Here is a 21,158-nt window from a genome sequence, read left to right on the forward strand (position 1 = left end):
GAGCATCACAGTTGACCCCGTGCTAGGATCCAATGCCTTCATTTTACAAATTCCACAGCTGAGGTCCTGGGAGTGGCAACAGCGAGAAAGGCTTCCAGCTGCCGGGTGACTAAGCCCCTCACAGGCTGCATGGTTTCCTCTCCTCTCACCATGCGTCGTAGATAAGTACATACGATTAATATCCCTTGGTCTAGATGAGGAAATTGTTTCAGTGGTGAAATAATTTGCCCAAGGTACCTGCTGTGCCAGGCAGGATTACAGTTCAGTTTGTTTCCGAGTTCCCACCCACCAGGACCCTAAGAATCAGAGTAGGAGATACCCCGGGACGTTGGCGACTTCCCTTGTTTCAAAACTGGGCGGACCACTACGAAGAGCCAGGGTGCCCCACCTGGGTCTGAGCCCTCAGCGCTGGCACCCCAGCCCTGGCTCTCGGAGGCAGGAAGCTGGGGCCTCCCCACCCACCAGGAGCCCTTTCTCCGCTGAGCCTAGCTAATCCCAGGCGGCCCTCCCAGGGAAAAGGCCCGGCAGAGCCAAAGCGGGAGGGAGGGGCTGCAGGCAGGCGAAGACCACTGACGCACGGCTTCAAACGGCGTGCCTCCGCCGGCCTGCTGGGAAACCACGCTGCGCGGACCAATCGGGCCGGAGGCGGAGACCGGTTGGCTCCCGAGCTCGCGGGGCGGGCGGGGAGCCCGGGAAGGGGGAGGGAGGGGCGGGCAGCGGGGCGCGGCGCCAGCCGGGAGGCCGAGCCCTCTCGGCCCCACCCCGCAGCAGCCCTGACGGGGCGTCGCCCAAGCCCCCCCTCTGGGGCCCCAAGCGTGTTGGGGACCCTCCACGTGACTCGGTGATGCAGAACGGTTATGACCTTCAGAGTGTGTCTGTGAATGCGAGGGTCCCAGCAACTGCGTGGGTTTGCGCCTGGCCCTGCCTGTGGGTGCGGGGACGTGTGGGAGTGTGGGTATGTGTGGGTGTGTTGGGGAGGGTGCCCAGCGACATGTGACAAAGACTCCCGTCTCTGGGAGATGGTGAAGGGGCCCGCGAGCTGGCGCTTTGTCTGGCTGTCTGCAGAGTGACGGTTCGCGCCGCGGCGGCGGGCGCCCGTGCGGTGCAGGATGCCGGGGCGCCAGGGTGTCCGGGGGCGCGCGCGCCTGTGCCAGGGTGAGTGCGCTGCGGCAGCGCTGGGGGGCTGTGCGGCTGGCCCGCGCCGGCCGGGGCCTCGGGCGTGAGCCGGAGCCACCCGTGGGCGCTGCAGTGGCCGCGTGTCCCGGTGACCTAGGGAGCCGACCCGGGTGGGTCTCCGCGCGCCCCTCCCCGTCCGCTCTCCACGTGCGTGTCCGCGGCGCGCGTGCTCGCTGGCGCGCACCCGCCTGCTTGTCGCTGCCGCCACGAGCTGCGCCGGGGAAAGGTGCCGGGAACCAAGTGAGCCGGGGCCGCGGGCCCGAGCGCCATGGGCCGGAGAGCGCGCAGCAGGCGGCCGGTCAGCCCCAGGCCTCGCCCCCGCGGGAGAGCAGCCTGGAGTCGGTGGGGGCCGGCCAGGTCCGCGGGGAGGCCGGCCCGCGCCCCCTGAACTACGGATACCAGGTGAGGCTCCTTCCCTTCCCCCTCACCCCGCGGTGCACAGCGCGAGGTCTGGCCCAGGACGGGGAAGGGCCAAGTGAAGAGTTTGGGGGGATGCCTTCCCTGGTGAGGAAGGGAGCGGCTCGGAGGTGAGGAGGTTCTGGTGATTACGGGGGACGCTAGGGAAAGGAAGTTCCCGGACCCTCCCTGCTGTCATGCCCACCCCGGCTTCCTGCCTCAGGCCTCACCTTGTCCCCAGAGTCTGGACGCCCCCTAACGGCTTGGTAGATGTGACCTTTAATTGGGGGGGGCTGGCCCTGCATGTCCCAGCCCTCTCAGAGCCCGGGGGAGCCCCTTGGGCCTCCGCCCGACCCCCAAGGCCAGGCTCTGGAAGCTGGCCTCTTGGACTGGGCCCTGGGCACAGTGGGGACCTGCTCCAGCCCCACCGGGGCTTTGGCCCTTCCCTGCAGGGCACTCACCATGGCCCCGCCGCTCCTGCTGCTGCTGTTGGCCAGTGGAGCGGCCGCCTGCCCACTGCCCTGTGTCTGCCAGAACCTGTCCGAGTCGCTCAGCACCCTCTGTGCCCACCGGGGCCTGCTGTTTGTGCCGCCCAACGTGGACCGGCGCACTGTGGAGCTGCGGCTGGCTGACAACTTCATCCAGGCTTTGGGCCCACCGGACTTCCGCAACATGACGGGGCTGGTGGACCTGACGTTGTCCCGCAATGCCATCACCCGCATCGGGGCCCGCGCCTTCGGGGACCTGGAGAGCCTGCGCTCCCTGCATCTGGATGGCAACAGGCTGGTGGAGCTGGGCACCGGCAGCCTGCGGGGCCCTGTCAACCTGCAGCACCTCATCCTGAGCGGCAACCAGCTGGGCCGCATTGCACCAGGGGCCTTCGACGACTTCCTGGACAGCCTGGAGGACCTGGACCTGTCCTACAACAACCTGCGGCAAGTGCCCTGGGCGGGCATCGGTGCCATGCCTGCCCTGCACACCCTCAACCTGGACCACAACCTCATCGACGCACTACCCCCGGGCGCCTTTGCCCAGCTTAGCCAGCTCTCACGCCTTGACCTCACCTCCAACCGCCTGGCCACCCTGGCACCCGACCCGCTCTTCTCCAGGGGGCGCGACGCCGAGGCCTCGCCCGCCCCGCTGGCGCTGAGCTTCAGTGGGAACCCCCTGCACTGCAACTGCGAGCTGCTGTGGCTGCGGCGCCTGGGCCGGCCGGACGACCTGGAGACGTGCGCCTCGCCTCCAGGCCTGGCTGGCCGCTACTTCTGGGCGGTGCCCGAGGGCGAGTTCTCCTGCGAGCCGCCCCTCATCGCCCGCCACACGCAGCGCCTCTGGGTGCTGGAGGGCCAGCGGGCCATGCTGCGGTGCCGGGCACTCGGCGACCCTCCGCCCACCATGCACTGGGTTGGCCCTGATGACCGGCTGGTCGGCAACTCCTCCCGAGCCCGGGCTTTCCCCAATGGGACCCTGGAGATTGGAGTGACAGGTGCCGGTGATGCGGGGGTCTACACCTGCATTGCTACCAACCCTGCTGGTGAGGCCACAGCCCGTGTAGAGCTGCGGGTCCTGGCCTTGCCCCACGGTGCGAACGGCAGCGCTGAGGGGGGCCGCCCGGGGCCATCGGACATCGCTGCCTCAGCCCGCACTGCTGCCGAGGGCGAGGGGGTGCTAGAGTCTGAGCCAGCCGTGCAGGTGACGGAGGTGACTGCCACCTCAGGGCTGGTGAGCTGGGGGCCCGGGCGGCCAGCGGACCCCGTGTGGATGTTCCAAATCCAGTACAACAGCAGCGAGGACGAGACCCTCATCTACCGGTGAGGATGCACCGAGCCGCCCTTCGGCTCCACCCCTCCAGGGCTGGGCCAGGACTCCCGCTCCCGCTCCTTCTCTCTCCGTGGGCTTCCAGGCACCCCTCCTCAGCCTCTGAGCTGCAGGGGATGGGGGGATCAGGCACCTGGGAGGACGTGGGCGCTCCCCACCCAGTCTCCCATGTGGCTGAGCCGACTGAGGCCTCCTGGCGCGGGGTGGCCGGCCACACATGCATGTTACTTCTGTCTCTGCTGACGTGATTCTCCAGCCCGCCTCAGCTTGCCCTGGGCCTGTGTCAGGGCGCACACCTACCTGTCTGACCTCTGCACTGTCTCCCTGGCCACACACGCATGCTTGTCTTGGTTTCCCTACCTTCTCGAATGAACACCTAGGGGAAGAGGTGTTCAGACCTGGGGTTGTGCAGTGAGGGTGGTGGGGGCGGGCTGTGTCGGGGGCTTCGAGGCCGTGGGGGGTGGGCCTGGGAGCTGGGCCCTGACGCCTGGGCCCTGACCACCAGACCTTGTCTGCAGGATCGTCCCAGCCTCCAGCCACCACTTCCTGCTGAAGCACCTGGTCCCTGGTGCCGACTATGACCTCTGCCTGCTGGCTCTGTCACCTGCCGCTGGGCCTTCCGACCTCACGGCCACCAAGCTGCTGGGCTGTGCCCACTTCTCCACGCTGCCAGCCACGCCCCTGTGCCACGCCCTGCAGGCCCACGTGCTGGGCGGGACTCTGACTGTGGCTGTGGGGGGTGTGCTGGTGGCTGCCTTACTGGTCTTCACTGTGGCCTTGCTGGTTCGGGGCCGAGGGGCCGGGAATGGCCGCCTCCCCCTCAAGCTTAGCCACGTCCAATCCCAGACCAATGGAGGCCCCAGCCCCACGCCCAAGTCCCACCCGCCGCGGAGTCCCCCGCCTCGCCCCCAGCGCAGCTGCTCCCTGGACCTGGGAGACACCGGCGGGTGCTACGGTTATGCCAGGCGCCTTGGAGGGGCCTGGGCCCGGCGGAGCCACTCTGTGCATGGGGGGCTGCTCGGGGCAGGGTGCCGGGGGCTGGGCGGCAGTGCGGAGAGGCTGGAAGAGAGTGTGGTGTGACGGGAAGGGAGTCGGCCCAGGGCAGAGGGCACAGGGCGGGCGGCTACCTGGCCTGGGTGGGTCAGCGCTGCCTCGGAGGCCCTCCTGAATTACCCTCGGTACCTCAGGCCCCCTTGTGCTTGGCAGGACAGGGGGCCCTTTCCCTGGTTCTGGCCTACAGATGAGCATATGGGGACAGGTCCCTGAAAGGTGCTTCAAGCCATCGAGGCAGGGGCTGCAGCCACCAACTGGGATTCTTGTTTTTCTTTATAATAAAATTGTTGGGGACACCTCAGTGCTAGTCTCTGGTCGCTAAGAGGGGGTCTGGTGGAGGCACACCGGACAGGGTCAGGGCTGGGGCTGCCAGTGCCGCGGAGGTGGCCCAAGCAGCCTGGGGTGCCCTTGGCCTCATCCATCTGGTGCCTTCTAACCTGGGTGAGCCCAGGCCTGGCCCCCAGAGAACTGTGGTGCCTGAGCCCTCGGTGCTGTGCATCTGTAAATGCACGGAACACCCCTTCCGGCAGGCCGGGGACAGGCGGGGACGTCCTCGTGGCGGCATGCATGTCATGGTGCACACAGTGGCCACAGGAGCAGGTGGGAGCTGGCACAGCCCTTTGGGGCAGAGGGATCAGGGCTGGCGACATTCTTCATGCAACTCAGTAAGAAAGGTCCCTGTGGCCCCTGGTGATGACCTTAATTCATTACACCCCAGGGCATCTTCTGGATTTGTAAAATGTCATCCCAGAGGGACTAGGATAGGCTTAGAATCACTGCCCTGGGTCCTCTGGAAGGTTCCCGTTGGTGCTGCAGGCCCTGAGAGGAAGCTCAGCTCCCGGGCGCTCCACTGACCCCCCGCCCCATGGCTTAGCCCTGGGTTTGTCTTGAAAGACAGTCAAACCCTCTTCCCTGGATGCGGGCGGGGCGAACACCAGGGGACACCCATGCCCGCTCAGCCACTGCCCTGCCGTAGCCCCACTCTGAGGAGCCGCACTCCAGGTGGCCACCTTGCCCTGCTTACTCTGACCCCAGACATGGGCCGCCAGCCACCCGGTCACCTCCCCTGGGTATCGGCTGGCAGGAATCAGCATTCTGGACACACGTGCTTGAGGGCGCGGGCGGTCCACCCTGCGCCAGGCGCACCTAGGTCCTTCAAGGACAGGCAGGCGCCTGGGCCCCACCATGGGGCAGACGCTGGCACCCCAGGTGAGAGCGGCCCGGTGAGAGCAGGCACAGCAAGGTGTGAGTACACGTGTGCGCGGGCCAAGCTCACACACGTGCGGGTCTGCCCAGTTTTGACACACCGGGGTTGTGCCGTCCCAGCCCCAGGACACATACCTGATGTGGCCCAAGAGAGCTCCTGCTTTAAGTAAATGAAACAAGGCTCTCGGCAGAGCCGAGCAGGGGTGTGCGAGCCCTCCAGGGCGTGAAGAGAGGGCCGGGGCGGCGCGGGGCTGGGGGTCGGTGCGGGACGGGGGCAGGCAGGGACGTGCGGGACGGGAGGGGACGAGGAGCTCCAGGGATGCCAGGGCAGGGTTGGCAGAGGCTCCAGGTGTGGCAAGAGCGGGTGGCCCGGCCTGAGGGCCCCCGGAACTGGAAGTCTGTGTCCCTCCCATGGCCCCCCGCCCGTGGCCCCCCGCCCGTGGCCGCGTCTCCCTTCTGCACCTCTGGGGCCCTCAGGCGCCAGGCGCGTGCACGCCCTCTAGGCTGTAGAACAGGTGGAAGGGCCTACGGCCAGGGACATCAACCAGGACCACACGGCCACGGGTGGGCAGGCGAGGGGTGGGGAGGCTGGGTGCCCCAGGCCGCCATGCCAGGAAAACCAAGCCCTTGAGTGAGAATGCGGGTGAGCACATGAGGTCCTGACACGTTTCACCACGTGCGCGGGGAACAGCCCCTGACCAGCCGCCAACAGAGGAGCAGAGAGGCCCCCAGCACCTGGGGAACCCCGTTCCCCGAGGTGGGCTGACAGCCTGAGGGGAGACGTGGGCGGCGCAGGCCCCACAGACTCCTTCCCTCCCATGTGCTTTTCTCAAAAGGCTTCAGTATCCACCGAGAGGACAGTGCTGCCCACATGCCCGAACCCCGCTGGCCGAGCCTGGACCACAGGCAGGGCTGGAAGCGGCTGAGAGAAGGTGACGTGGAAGGGCCAGCAGCCAGCATCCCGCACACCTCGTGAGCAGCAGGCAAGGGAGGGCGTCCTCTGCTATGCGTGACCCTCCTTTGGGACCTCCCAGAAGAGGTCAAGGAGTGGGTCTGCCTGGTGGCCGCCCCTCACAATAAGGCTGGGCGGCACGATCCGCTTAGGATAGAGCCCTGTCCTGCTGCTCTTCTTGTCCCGTAGAGTGTCTGATGGCAGCATCTGCCCAGGGGATGCCCAAAGGTACGTGGGCAGCGCAGGCCTCAAGGACCAGACAGTATGTGACTCCGTGGTTTCATCCCTAGCTACAGACTTGGGTAATGGAACCTGACCAATTGGCCAATGGGCATTCGGGTCCTTGCCCGGCCACCAGGCTGGGAGCTCCTGAGAGCAGGCCCCTGGCCTCCCACTGGCCTGTGCTCACGCCTCCAGGCTGCGGCCTGCCTCTGTGGCTGTCCCTGAAGCACCCAGCGTCATGCATGTGCCAGGCCAAGTGGAGGGAGCAGTGAGGGGGAGGGTCTGACTTTATGCAAAGTGACCCCTTCCACGGGGCCTTGTGCCAGGGGAGCTGCATTTCCTGGACTTGAGAATGACTCGGAGAGCTTGTTTAAAACGCAGGCTCTGGGGCCCCTGCCTAAATCTGTGGAATCAGAATTTCCAGGAGGGAGGCCTAGTAATGTAGATTTAACGCACGTTCCAGATCTCACCCAGGGCGGGGGAAGTGTGCAGTCCCCAGAGTAAGACCCGACTGTGGCTGAGGGCTGGTGCTCAGGCCAACCCTGGGGACGGTAAGGGGCCTGGCAGCAGCAGTGACCAAGCACCACCAGGAGAACTCACGAGCAGGGAAGGGCCGGCCGAGGCTTGGATGTGAACGACCTCTCACCTTCACACCGCGGACTCGGAATTCGGCCAGGGCTCTGCTCATCTTGGTGGCGGCCGTGGGGTGGTCCTTGCTGTGGGCGATGACTTTGACCAGCAGGGAGTCGTAGTGGGGAGAGATGACGGCCCCTTGGAAGGCGGAAGCGTTGTCCAGGCGGATGCCCATGCCCTCCCCGCTGCGGAACACCTGCAGGGAGAGGCGGGCAGGCTCAGGACCTGGGTTGGAAGCCTGTCAAAATTTGGCCCCCAGCCCAGACTGGACAGGTGGGGACCCAGCACGAGGGTACCCGCAGGTCAACCCCGGCCCTGGCCTGTGACGTTCTTCATTTCTGCCAGTGCCCAGAGAGGGAGAGAGCAGAAGAGAACAGCGGGTCAGAGAGGCAGACTCGGGGGGACGGAGGGAGGGTCGGGGTGTCCGGGTGAAGGGCGCACACGCGTGACGGGGCAGGGGTGAGCTGCAGGAGGGGAGCCTGCACTGGGCGGGGGGCCCTGTGGGGTGCAGGTAAGGAAAACGAGACTGGGGGGGCAGCCTGGGGGCTTGGGCCACCCCGTGCGCCATGTCTCCACTTCTAAGGCACACAGGCCTGTGTTCGATAAAAAGGAACTTAATAAAATATTTAAAGGTGAACACTCAGCTGTGAGCAGGAACCGTCAGCTAAAAATATTCTGTGGTAAACCAGGCTCGGAGGAGCGGGCCTTGGACAGGGCAGGGGGAGGCAGGGTCATGTCGCAGGCCGTCCCTTCCTGGCTGAGGGCAGAGAAGTCAGGGGCCCACCCGCTGGACAGCACTCTGGCCTTGGGGCTGGCCGGCACTTATAGACTCGATTGTTCCAGAAAGAGAATCCTGCTGGCAGATCTCTGCCTTGAGCGCATCGGCTCTACGCGACTTCCAAAGCCAGCTATCTCCCCTTCCCTCCCGTCACCGGTTTTTCGGAAGCCTAGTCTGTGCCCCCACATCGCCCCTGCCCTCCTCCCTGGACTTGGAGCAGAATCTGAGCTCGTGTCCAGCCCGCTGGGAGGCTCAGGCCAGATGGGGACGCAGCAAAGCGGCAGAGCTGGTGGCAGCTGACACACAGGGTCTGGAGGGATTCTTAGCCAGTGTGACGAGGGGCTGGGGAATGGCACCGGGCAGGCCGGGGGGCTCCCGGCTTCGGCATGGGGAGGGGGCAGGGACGGGAGGGGAGACAGATGGCTTTCTGTGTGGGAGGGCAGAGAAGGCGCCGGCAGTGTCCCCAGAGGAGGCACAGGTGCTGGGACGCGGGGGAGCCTGCCCCGGCCCACCTCAAGCTCCGGCCAGCAGCCTGCCTCTCAGGCTCCCCGCTGCCCTCCCCCAGCTCCGGGACTCCCGTATCCATCCTGATGGTCCCTTGCTTGGCTTGCCCCCCCACCCCCCGCTGGGACATCAGCGCCCCAGTCCTTTGCTGCACCCCATGGGTGCCGCCTTGCCAGCCGCCCTCCCTAAGACTGAAGGCAGCCCCCAAACTCCCCCTCCCCCGTTCTGCAGAGGCCAACAGCGCTGCTCTGCCTTTTGGCCCCCATGAGGACAGTCAGGGGCCTGGGCCTAGTTCCTAGCGACCCTGCCTTTGGCTCCACCAGCCACTCCTCCTGGGATTCGCCAGCCCCCTGGCTTGCTAGCCTTTGCCTGAGGCAGCCCCTCCCCAGGGAGTGCTCCTCCCTCCCTCATGGACTGTGCTTGGCTCCCACCTTCTCTAAGCCAGAGAGGCCAAGCCGGGGTTCGCGCACACTGCGGCGCACACTGCTGGGCCCACGGCTCCTTCGTGCCCCTGGGAGAGGCGCGCTCCGCGCACACGTCGGGTCGTGGGCCTACCTCGATGCGGCCGGTGTCTGGCTGGAAGCTGCGCGCGGGGTCCTCGGTGGTGACCCGGCACTGGATGGCACAGCCGTTGATGCGGATGTTCTCCTGCCGCAGGCCCAGGTCGGGCAGGCTCCGGCCCTCGGCCACATGGATCTGGGCGTGGACCAGGTCCACACTGCAGGTGCGGGAAGAAGATGGGACCAGGAGAGAGCGTGAGGCAAGGGATGGAGGAGGCAGTGGTCCACGGCCTGCCCTGCAGCCTTGGGGCCGGGAACTCTCCCTCTGAATAAGGAGACCAGGGCGGCTGGAGGGGGCAGCTGAGGAGGGGCGCCTACTTGTTCTTGCAGCCCCCCAACTCCTCCTCCCCTGTTCTGCCCTTCTTTCTCCCTGGGGTCTCTCTGTTCTCCTACCCCCAACCCCAACTGCTCCCTCGATCAAGCCTGGATTTGAAGCCTCAGACACCCCGTCCTCAGAGCAGTTTGTGCTGTTCTTTGTGGCAGGGGCGGGGGGTGCAAGAGAACGGGGCTGTGAAGGCTGGGCTCCCTGGAAGGAGGACCCTAGCTGTGGGAGGGACCACATCGGCGTCCGCTGTAGTCACGACGTCGTCCTCCCAGGACCCTGATGCAGCTGGACTTGTGCCCAAGGCTCGCCCACCCCAGAGAAGACCTGAGAGTGCAGGTTTTGTGAGCTCGGCCTCACTGACTGCCACACTACTAAGGACAGCAACAAATATAAGTGTGACGGCTGTTACAGAAACCCTCAGTGTTTCAAATTTACTGTCACTGAGGCTTGTGGTGAGGACCGCCTGGGAACTACCCTGGCAGATTTTCCTCTGTGTTTGGTATTTCTTCCTAAACCACCTCAGAGCAGACATGATGGACACCACACACGGCCACATCCACGCGCCGTGGACTGTGGCTGTGCTCTCGCCAAGCTTTAGCTCCATGATAATGCTCTGAGAATCACTGTCATTCTCATCAGAGGAGAAGCCAGAAGGTCAGACAGGCCTGCAGTTCGCTCAGGCTCCAGGCGGCTAGTGACCTGGAAGGAATCTGCACTTCAGCCCGTGTCTGCCTGACACAAACCCCCACTCCCAAGCAAGCAAAGGCTTCTACCCTTAGCAGAGCAGGCTCACGGCAGGCTCAAGGTCAACAACTTTACAGCACTGTGGGGAAAGGCACGTGGGGCCAGAAGGCTGGATCGTCTCCCTCAATTCGGCCTTGCCCTCAAGACGGCAAGGAGTCTGGGGGGCCTCTGTGCACCAGCTGGGCAAAGGCGGATGCCCCACAGCACCCTCACTCTTACCTGGGGTGCGGGGTGGGGGAAGGAACTGTCAGGAAGGCTCCGTGTGAGACAGACTGGCCCCGAGCTGGGGCTAAACACTTAAATGGCTCGAAATATGTATCTTGAAACAATGAAAGGCCATTTTAATTGTTTATAAAATGGGCGGGTTTTCTAAAATGTCTACACTCAGTGCTTGTGGGAGAACAAATTAGTACAAGCAATCTTGAAAGCTAATTAGGCGAGATGTTGCTTAACCTTTGCTCAGGTAATCCCACTCAAGGTATTGATCCTCAGCCCTCTTGAGAGAGGCAGGTAAAGGTTTAGGTGCAAAGGCGTTAACCGACACGCCCTTAACACCCGCCAGCACCGCCCCGTGACATGACACGGCAGAAGGGTGTGCAGCCACCCGCACGGCTTAGAAAGTACAGCGACCTGAAGGAAACGCCTCGACAAATACTAAACTTAAAAAGAATAAAAGTTATGTACAAAACATTGCAGTGTGTCCTACTATTTACACAGAAAACAAAGAGGAAAAGAAACCGAAGGATCTCGAGGGGGCTAAGGCAAAACGGCAGAGGGCTGGAGAGGCTCGGCTTCCAGTCCCGGCTGTGTGGCCTTGAGCAACTCTCTTAACGTCTCTGAGCCTTGGTTTCCTCGTCTAAAAAGTGGTGACCGGCGCCTTCCTCCAGTGTGGCCGTGACCTACAGTGCAGGGCTGGGCCGGGGGCCTCCTCGGCACCCAGTTCTGAGGGAGGGGCCCTGAGTCGTTTTCATTTGCTCCTTTGGACTAATACTTACGATATCCATATAATGCTTTCATAATAATTTTTATAAAAAGCAACTGGACCCCTAAGTGCTTTCTACCACAGGGAGAGCGAGCCGACCTCCCCAGGAGCCGCTGGCAGGGCTCCGCACGAAGCCGGGAGGGCACCGCGCCCCAGCGCATGCTCACTCAGTGATCTCCTCGGTGACCGTGTGCTCCACCTGCAGACGCGAGTTGACCTCGATGAAGTAGTGCTTGCCGTGCTTGTCCACCAGGAACTCCACGGTGCCTGCGTTCTCGTAGCCCACCTGCGGGGGCCCGTAAGCGGGAAGCGGTGATGATGGGAGCCTGCCAGGCACGGCCTTACCCGCCGGTTGGTTGGTTCCACAAAAGAACAGACGGCAGGAAGCCCACCGGCCCCACCCACCGGGGCGAAGCGCCCACAACGCACGCACGTCTCCCCGGGACCCCGCTGGGCCCCGCCGGACCCCGCCGGGAGCCTCCTGTCGGAATCTCCGTGCTCCCGAGGCCTCCTCGTGTCCGGCACAGGCCCCACCCACACTGACCCAGACCTCTTCTGGACGCTTTTTCTTAGAGGGTCTTCAGAAAGTCAACTCTACTCTCCTGCGTCGTCACCTCTGGTCACTAACAAAACACATGCCATTTGAGAGGAGCCAACAGGTGATGATTCTAACTCAAAATTCAGCCCTAATTCCAGTTTCGCTCTAGTCCAGCCGAAACCACAAGCTACACTTCAGTCCGCTCCCTCACATCTGCTCTGGAATGAGACAATATACAATAAGCTAATAAATAAGGCCGAACTCAAGGTAAGAACATCCCTCATGAAATAACCAAAATCTCAACTCTCAGTGAGACCCCAACCAATGCCTCACATTGGCTGTCGCTGAAGCCTCAGTGCAGAGCCCCAGGCCTGGCTTTCAGCTTGAGGGAGGCGACAGAGCCATCTGCTCTCATCTCTTCTGGGCCCCACTGCCTGAGAGGTCTGGGGGAGCACAGCCCTGAAAGGAGGGCAAGACCCGGGGTCTGGGGACACACATCTGAAAAGACGGCTCACTCGGGGTGCTGCAAGGGGCGGGCAGCGGTGGGCGCAGGACGCCTGGACTCTCATGGTGGGTGGGGTCGGGAGGGCCTAGGAGAACAGGGAGCAGGCGCCCGGTGGGAGGCCTGGCCACAGCAGGTGCTCTCCTGAGCCGGGTCAGGGGCCGGTCACTGCTGGGAGCTGGCCGCAGTGTCCCGCCTCCATGCACGCTGGCAGAAGGCAGACCTTAGGAGGGAAGGGTTGCAGTAAATGAGATGTAGGGGACAGGTAAGAATGAGGGAGGAAGAAATGCCTTAAAATGTTTCTTAATCTTGACAGAATCCATCGCATCTCACTCCTTTGGTTCCGATTAGTTGCTGCCATGCAGAAGCTCGACCCGTGCAGAGGGTGCTCAGGGACTGGCCAGCGGCCTCTTTCCCATCCTCTCCCGGCCTTTCTGGACTCCAGGCTCAGCCGCTGGGGCTGGCACCTCTGCTATCTCATGGCAAAGGTCCCAAGGACACCTTGTCAGATCTCTGTCCTCCATCATGTCCCTTCTCCCCTGCCAGAGCCAGTCCCTTGGGCCTCCCTACAGCCCAGCTGACACCCACATCTGGGCCCCAGTGTCCACCGGCCATGAGGCCACACCGGCAGGAGCTTGGAGCAAGCCTGCAGAACAGGCTCCTCGTCTCTACATGGGAGACTCTGTCCCCGAGGGCCCTGCCCTTCACCTGCTTAGCAAGTTTGACAGAGTCGCTGGTGAGCCGGGTCCGAAGGTGGGGGTCCAGGTGGAAAGCAGGGGCAATCTCAACCACTTTCTGGTGCCGCCGCTGGATGGAACAGTCTCGCTCATACAGGTGCAGAACGTTCCCGTACTGGTCCCCTGGGGCGGAAGGTAAACGGGGCTTAGTTTCTCCTGGAATCTAAACACCTCCTGAATGCCTGACAACCACGACATAGCTGCCATGGCCAGCCATGCCTGCTCCCAGCAGTGGGGGAGTCACAGGGAGAAGCGGCCCACTAGAGGAGGCCGTGGGGCATGGACCAGCCCAGCTCCCACAGCCCGCCTTCCTGGGGAGGATGTTCTTGAGGGACAGCTCCTGGAACGGTCCCAAAGGCCGGCCACCACGAGAAAGGTCGGGGCCTGCTAGGTCCTGCCTCGTGCTATGCCGAGAATCTGCACTCACCCAGAATCTGCACCTCGATGTGACGCGGCTTCTCAATGAACTTCTCCACAAACAGTGCCCCATTCCCAAAGGCGGCCAGGGCCTCCGAGTAGGCCCGTGTGTAGTTCTCCTCCAGCTCCTGGGGGCAGGTAAAGGCCAAGCAGACAATGAACCCCTCAGCGTGACCCCCGCCCGCTCCCAGACCCCAGGGTCTGCTCTGCGGTGGCCTCGCAGCCCTGGCTCCTGCTTACCTCGTAGCTGTGCACGACCCTCATGCCACGCCCCCCGCCCCCATAGGCGGCCTTGAAGATGATGGGGAAGCCGTAGGTGTTGGAGAACTCGTGGGCCTCCTGCAGGGAAGTGATGGGGGCGTCTGTGCCAGGGACCACGGGAACACCTGGAGGCAGGCAGGCATGTGGGGCCTTTGTCACAGGCTGGAATCCCCACCAAAACCCTCTGGCCCCCTCCCTGGACGGCCCCCTTGCGGAGCTGCGCGCCCCCAAGGCAAGCCTGCCGTGTTCACCTGCGGCGATGGCGATGGCGCGGGCCTCCACCTTATCGCCCATCTTGCGGACCACCTCTGGGCTCGGCCCAATGAACCGGATGCCAGCGTCCTGGCAGGCCTGGGCGAAGTCTGCGCGCTCCGACAGGAACCCGTAGCCGGGGTGCACCGCATCCACGCCGTTCTCCTGGGGGCAGGAGAGGCGTGTCAGGGCCTCAGCCAGACCCTGTGGCTCTCGTGTCTCCCCTACCTCACTTGCTTCATCCGTCTGTCTGTCCGTCCGTCCATCCATCTGTCCATCCACCCATCCCTCGCAGACACTGCCGGCTCTGGGGGCTGGACACAGCACGGGAAGGCATGGCACCCAGCCCCGGTCCTCCGGAGGCGCCTGGCCTGGCCTGGCTCACCGTGGCCACCTTGATGATGTCTGGGATGTGCAGATAGGCCTGCACCGGGGCGAGGCCGCGGCCGATGAGGTAGGCTTCGTCTGCTTTCTGCCGGTGCATCTGGCCTGTGTCCTGCTCCGAGTAGACAGCCACCGTTCGGATGCCCAGCTCCGTGCAGGCTCGGAACACGCGGATGGCAATCTCGCCTGGGGGTGGGGTCAGTAGGGTGCGAAGTTAGACTCCTGGGTCCTGTGAGCAGATGGCACGGCGGGGAGCCGGGACGGAGGAGGAAAGCTGAGGCTGGGGCTGGACACGTGGCTCCTGTCGCTGGCCCCAGGGTGCTCACCTCTGTTGGCCACCATGACTTTCTTGATGGGCTTGTACTCCAGGCGCCGGACATTTGGGGAGGTGGCGGGGGCCGCAGAGCTTCGGCGGATGCCCAGGACCTTCAGGCCCCCACGAACTGTTCGAAACTTCAGCATCTAGGGAGGGAAGTCAGAACTAGGCTAGAGCAGCCTCAGCACAGGGGGTCCTGGGAAGAGTTAGGGTCCCACCCCAGCCCCCCGGGGGGCCCCCCATGAAAGCCTGAAGCATCATCCTCCTCATCTCCTGGGGGGCTGGCTGGCCATATGGAGTGGAGGGGTGCAAAGTCAGAGCCACTGGAGCCCGAGTTCACCCTAACACTCTAACGCCCACCGTAATGTGGACAACATTCCAGGTTCTCAGGGCATTTCGGAGGCCAGCCGGAGGCCCTGCGTGCCCAGGCTGTGGCCATCGTCAGTGTCCCCTGTGATGCCCTCTGCCGGCCACAGCAGCCCAGGCTTCGGAACCCGTGTGCGTCCCCCCCTCAAGGCTCCGTCTGGCTGGACAATGAGGGTGGCGGTGGGCCAGCGAACCCACCTCCGTGTGCTCTCTCGGGGAGAGGCCCCCACTCAGTTAAAACACACATTTCTTCAAACGGCAGCAGAAACCTTCCTGCCTACTGAATAAATTTGTGATGAAAATCGACTGATGGCTCGTGAAGCAAGCCAGTCAGAGAAGGGCGAAACCCGCATGACCCCACTCACAGGGCCGCCCGCAAGTCCTCACACTCAGAGGCGACAGTTGGTGGTAGCGCCAGGGGCTGGGGAAGGGGACAGCGAGTGTTCAATGGGGACGGAGTTTCAGTTTGGGAAGATGAAGAAGTTTTGGAGATGGTTGTGGTGATAATTGCCTAACAATGTGAATGTACTTAAGGCCACAGAAATGTACGCTTAAAAATGGTTAAGATGGTAAATTCTGTTATGTATACTTTACCACAATAAAAAGGATTAAAAAGAAAAAGGAAAAAAAACCAAGAGCAACTTACATCCTAGAAGGTAGCATCTTCAGGGGCCAACCACCCCCACTACTGAAGAAAATCAAGGCCCAGGAGTTTACAAAGAGTCATTCAGAGCCGCACAGCTGCCTACAGCAGCCGGGGCACCCCCCACCCCGCCCCCTGCCTTGCTCTAGCTAACCACGTGATTTAGTTCTTAACGTTAAAAATGCTTGACTCAATCGTTTAAGTGAGAAACATAAGAATGTGGTCAATAAATAAAATGGATATCGCAAAAAACCTAGTGTCATATTATGGCCAACGGATGAAGCAGGGGACATGAAGGCCAAATAGAAAGAAAAGAGAAGAAATTAGGAAAGAAACGGAGGGAACAGAAAGAGAGGGACGGCCTCGGACCAGGGAGAGGGGCTGGCCTGCTGGGCGTCAGCGCCCAGGCGCATCCGGAGGCGAGGCAGAAAGGCCTCCCTCTCCCGCCAAGTACGCCAGAGAAAGGAAAAACACAAGACGGAAACACAGTCCTTCCGGATCATGATTAGCGCCTCGAAGGTAAGAGAGAAATAGCTCGTGAACAGGTGCCATTTTGTGAATCGCCTGGCTGGGGACGCTCGCTGCGGCTGGTACGAACGCAGCCTCGCGCTGTTTGGGCAGCGCTGGTGCTAAGTCGGAAGCAGGCCTCTCTGAGGAGGGGCCCCGAGAGCTGAGCTAAGCTGGAGCTCCAGGCGCGGGAGCCCCGCACAGATCCGAGGGAAGGGAGAGTGTCCCGCTAGAAGGAGCCGCCGGCCCGTGAGGGAAGCGCAGTCTGCAGTCCGGGCATGTCCAGATCCAGGGCCTAGGACCAGGGGCAGGGCCTCCTCTCTGTTTCCCTCCAAGCACGGTGGGGTGGGGGAGGTGGGCGTAACATGCTGCAGGTCTGGAAAGATCTCTGGATTGGAGAGCAAGGAGGGCAGAAAGAGGGGGTGTGTTTGGGGCTCTGTGCAGGCTGAGACAAGAGACACAGTCCCTCTGACCTTGGTGGAAGCAACAGGGGACAGGCAAAACTGGGGAGGTATTTGGGTTACGACAGGCAGGTTCACTGAGAAATCAGTGTCGTGAAGGGAAAGGAAGGATCCAGGATGGGAGGGTGGGGTGACCTTCCCTGTGGCAGGAGAGACGAGAAAACCAGCCTCCACTGGGAGTGGGACGGAGCCCCCAGAAGGGGTCAGAGCTGGCAGAAACCCTGGGGGTGGTTGGCAAACGGATTGTGCGTGAGGCCGTGGGCCTGGAGTAGATCAGACAGGAGAAAACAGACTCGAGAGGCGGGTGGGCGCCTTCGGGCCACCAGCGCTGGGTCTGGACCAGCAGCATGAGCCAACAAAGCAGAATGAGGGGCTGCCCCAGAGGAGGGGGGCATCCAGGAAGCACCACGGCCATGGGGGCGAAAGCGAGTGCTCAGGGGGGCCGTGAGCCACTGAGAAGCAGAGTGGGACGAGGACTGAGCCGGTGCCACTGCCTGAGACGAGCCGAGCCCCAGAGCCGGAGGCAGCGCCAGGTCACGCCCGCTGCCCGAACGTGGGGTCCGCCTTGCTGAGCGTGGGGTCATCTTCGCAAAGGAGGGACGCTGCCCTTACTCATTACAAGGTGGACAGACCTGGCAGGCACCACGGTCACCCAGGGATCCCGGTCATCACCCCTAGCATGGACATCACGTGCCCCCCGATAGGAGGCCAAGCGAAATAACTGGCCCGTACTTTTCAAACGTGTCAAAGGTCATGAAAAGCAAAACCGTCCCAGGCGAAAGGACCCTGAAGAGACGAATGACAGACTGCGTGGGCGGCCCTGGGTTGGGCCTTCGGTTTCTGCTGCGGTAAAGGACATTGGGGGGACAACTGACAGGTGTTAATAAGGTCCGTGTCGACGCCAGGGCCCGACTCTGCCTGCCATGCTGGGCTGTGTTAGAGGATATCTCCGCTCTAGGAAAAAGACTTAAGTGTTTAGGGGTTTAGGGATCTCACGTCTGCAACTCAAATGGTTCAGGAAAAGTGGAATAATGAAACAGATATGGTAAACAGCACCGCGGGAATGTGGGTGAGGGAATTCTTTGTATGACTTTTGCAACTTTCCTGTAAGTCTGAAATTATTTCCAAATAAAAAGTGAAAAAAGCCATCCAGGTCTCCAGACGCCGATGGAAGAGCAGTCCCTGCTCACGACAGGTGCTAGGTGCGCAGGATGGGAAATGGCCAACCTTCGTCCCTTCGAGTCCACGGAACTGCGGCTGTCACCCTGATACCACCCTTCCACAGATCAACCAGCAGCGTCCTAACCCTCTGCTCAGGATGACCTGCCCTCTGGGAGGGGAAGTCTGTCCCTGCGGAGCAGCTGGGAGTTGGCTGGCCCCGGCGGTCAACGGCACACACACCAGAGAGCAGGTGTGGGCACAGATCTCATCCTCGTCCTGGGCGCCAAGTGCCTCCTCCGCTCAGGGTGGCAGGCGGGATCTGCAGCTGGACGGGGCCGAGCAGAAAGAGCCCAAACTACCACACAGGATCAAGACGAGAAGCGGCAAACAGCTCCTCCAGGACAACACAGTGACAGAACGATAAATACGAGTGGTCAATAAACCATTAAAAGGTTAACCGCACCAGGAATCGTCACGGCCAAGAGAGAACAGCAAAGTGCCACTTTTAGATTAGCAGCGGTGTTGTAAACGCTCAAATTCGGGGCTGGGAAGGCAGACCAGGGACAGACCCGGGCCATTCTGGATGGCGGCGGCGCTCTGGAAAGCTTCTGCAAAACCTAAGAAGAACCTTCGGAAATTTCTACCCATTGGCCTGGTCCTCACCATTCTAAGACTCCAACCCCAGAACAGATTCTAAAATGGGACCCTGTACCCTGTGCGGAGGAAAACTGCGGGCCTAACTTGTGACCTGAGCAGTCCAGACCTGGGGTACAGGAGCAGCCAGGCAGAGGTAGGGAAGGGGCAAGGTCACAGCTTCCAGGCCGAAGTCAGAGCACAGGGACGGGGGCGCAGAGGGCAGCCGCCCACAGCTAGAGTCGGTAGGCCTAGGTCAGCCCCCAGCTCCACCTCCCCCAGCTGTGGGCTCTGGGCACCTGAGGCCTCACCTCATCTGTAAAATAGGGTACCACCACCTCCAACCTCAGTGAGTCATCCGGGGTTCACTGAGCCGTGTACCCTGAGCTACTCTCGCTACCCTCCCACCAGCCTTCCCTCCCAGATGGGTGCAGGGAACAAGAGGGGAGCCCCACCCTGACGCAGCTGTGCCCCTCCATGCGTGAACTCACCCCCACCCCGCATCACTGGCCAGAGCCGGGCACTCAGTGGGCCTCGTGGGACCAGCGGTCAGCATGGAGTGCGGACCGTGCTCACAGAAGATCCCCGACTGACGTGAGCAAATGGGAGCTGGGGCTGCACCCTCCCCGAGACTCACCCTGCACCAGCCGAGCACCCAGTGCTGCTTCCACCAAGGGAGACTTCAGGCAGCTGGCTGCTCCTCCTGAAGCCACTGGCCCCAGAATGTGAAGTTCTTGGGCCTCAAGCTGCCGGAGGCCTGGGCAGCGGCCAAGGTTGAAATCAGGGGAAGGGGTGGCCTCTTCCCACTTGGGGCTCAGGGGCCAGGCAGGGAGGTTGGCCATGCAGGCAGCAGCTGATTCACAGCCCTGTGCTGTGAGGGGAGTGTCTGAGGCAGGGGACAGTAGATGTCCTGCTGCCACTGAGGTTAAAGGCACAGAAACATCAGCCAGCAGGCAGAGCGGGGCCTGGAGAGGCTAGTCAGGAGGGGCTCTAGTGGGTGACAGAGGACACAGGTCACACTGCCCCTCAGAGCCTAAACACACCCCTGCAGTTCAGTTCACAGCTGTCACACAAACCTCCTCCCCCATGCCAGGCTTGGGACGTGGGGACGCAAAGATGAAGAGAAAATACCACTTCATCCCCAGAACGTCCCCGCCCTTCTCGGAAGTTAGTTAACCTAGCCCGGTCAAACCCCGCTGCCCTCCTAGACCTGAAACCAGAGGGTTCGGCTGCCTGACGCTTCCTCGGGCCTTTCCAGAGTCAGCTGCAGTTGGGACAAAACCTGCAGCGCAGACGTGGACCTCTTCGCAGGACCCTGTCCCACTGGAAGCAGCGCCTTCGCGAGGAGCATGTGTGTGTGTGCTGAGTTTAGGGGTTCTGGCTGGGCCGAAGAAAGGAAAGTCCCACTGCTCCCTAAATCTTGCCCCATTCCCCAAAGCTGGAGGGATGAGGGGCCCCTGAGCGGCACTCGGGGTGGCAGAGGCAGGAAGCCATGCGGTTGGAGGCACCTGGAGAGACCCGCCAGGAGCAGCGGAACACCCGAGGTGGGAGCAGAGGGCGCCAAAGCCCCTTCCCAAAAGCCCGCCGGAGGGGCTGCGCCTGGCGTGAAACAGGAGCCCTGCCCAAGACCGTGGCCTGAGTGGCAGCTCCTCCTCAGGGGCACTTTTCCAAAAACAGCCTCTATAGTGCGGGCCTTCCCTTGGGCACTGTTCTCGGTGACGTGCTTGTCCCCCTCTCACTGAGGCTGAGAACATGAGATGGTCCCAGTCCCGGGAGAGAGCGGGGGGCAGGGGCCGGGCTGCCACATGGGGCCACCCTGTGCCCTGCTTTTTGGGTTTTTAGTTGGCGGGTGGTAACCAAGAGGTCCTCAAGGTCACTGATGGTTTGGCTGAGAATCTTCCTTAAAAACTCCGACGGCCTCGTTAACCAAACTGGGCATCTAGGACACCCTCGTGTCCTGTCGCATCAGCTGTCCGGGGGAATGGCAGCCCCTGAACAAGGACAGCTGCTCTCCGGCCAGGACGCGCTCGCCGCGTCTGCATCTCCCCGGTGCGAAAGGCCCCCCGATGCCCCCAGCTTACCCGACTCGGCACCACAGTGCCTGGCTCCGTGCTGGTGGTGCGTGTGAGCAAAAGTGTCCCTTTCTGACCCCCGGGTGGTGGTGGGGACAATGACGAGTAAGGGAAAAGCAACCACCATCGCCCAAAGATTCTTACCCTGGTTTCCTTTCTGACAGAGAGCTGACAGTCCCGGAGACGCCCATTTGCTATTTTTTGCAAATGCCAGCTGACAGATCTCTTCCCTTGGCCTCAGGTTGTGCCTTAGAGACAGGGAATAAGATGGCTTTGCCTCTCACTTGGGACGTGTAAACAACGCCTGGCCAGCAGGAGCGACACAGGGAAGCAGGGAGCGCGTGCATCGCCTGCCGCCACCTCTGGGCGTCACGCACAGACAGTGTCTCCTTGTCTTTGGTGTCAATTTTCTCCTCCAGCAGTGGATCGATAAGCACAGTGTTCTCCTTCCAGAAGGGAAGATGACAGTGGAGTCGGGAGGCGCCTGCAGCGCCCTGGGGAGCGAGGCCGGGATGAGTTCTTGGTGTCACCCACCCTGGTCCTGATGATCTGCAGCATC

The 21,158-nt window shown here is 62.4% G+C and overlaps 2 protein-coding genes across 7 annotated transcripts in view; one reads left to right on the plus strand and one right to left on the minus strand.

Annotated features, from left to right (window-relative positions):
* The window catches only part of PC (pyruvate carboxylase), a 93,356-nt gene that overhangs the window by 6,939 nt on the left and 65,259 nt on the right, over window positions 1–21,158 (minus strand). For 3 of the 5 annotated variants that reach the window (XM_016132607.2, XM_016132615.2, XM_016132633.2), the window contains 9 exons: window positions 14,767–14,902; window positions 14,442–14,626; window positions 14,056–14,221; window positions 13,784–13,929; window positions 13,554–13,671; window positions 13,098–13,249; window positions 11,517–11,635; window positions 9,294–9,456; window positions 7,470–7,652 (listed from right to left, as the gene is read on the minus strand). In XM_016132607.2, coding sequence (XP_015988093.2) covers window positions 7,470–7,652; window positions 9,294–9,456; window positions 11,517–11,635; window positions 13,098–13,249; window positions 13,554–13,671; window positions 13,784–13,929; window positions 14,056–14,221; window positions 14,442–14,626; window positions 14,767–14,902 — 1,368 coding nt within the window. Of the gene's footprint in view, window positions 1–7,469; window positions 7,653–9,293; window positions 9,457–11,516; window positions 11,636–13,097; window positions 13,250–13,553; window positions 13,672–13,783; window positions 13,930–14,055; window positions 14,222–14,441; window positions 14,627–14,766; window positions 14,903–19,164; window positions 19,285–20,743; window positions 20,763–21,158 lie in introns of those variants that run through there. The other 2 variants (XM_016132640.2, XM_016132624.2) reach the window with 2 other exon arrangements.
* LRFN4 (leucine rich repeat and fibronectin type III domain containing 4) lies at window positions 693–4,744 on the plus strand. Of its 2 annotated transcripts, XM_016132660.2 has the most exons (3): window positions 693–1,578; window positions 2,025–3,383; window positions 3,909–4,744. In XM_016132660.2, exons 2-3 carry the CDS (start codon window positions 2,035–2,037, stop codon window positions 4,468–4,470), a joined length of 1,911 nt encoding a protein of 636 aa, XP_015988146.1. In that variant the 5' UTR covers window positions 693–1,578; window positions 2,025–2,034; the 3' UTR covers window positions 4,471–4,744. The 2 variants fall into 2 exon arrangements, with proteins under 2 accessions (XP_015988146.1, XP_015988136.2); XM_016132650.2 differs by having other exon boundaries at window positions 693–3,383.

Source organism: Rousettus aegyptiacus, unplaced genomic scaffold, assembly GCF_014176215.1.
Source record: "Rousettus aegyptiacus isolate mRouAeg1 unplaced genomic scaffold, mRouAeg1.p scaffold_m13_p_5, whole genome shotgun sequence".
Classification (NCBI taxonomy): domain Eukaryota; kingdom Metazoa; phylum Chordata; class Mammalia; order Chiroptera; family Pteropodidae; genus Rousettus; species Rousettus aegyptiacus.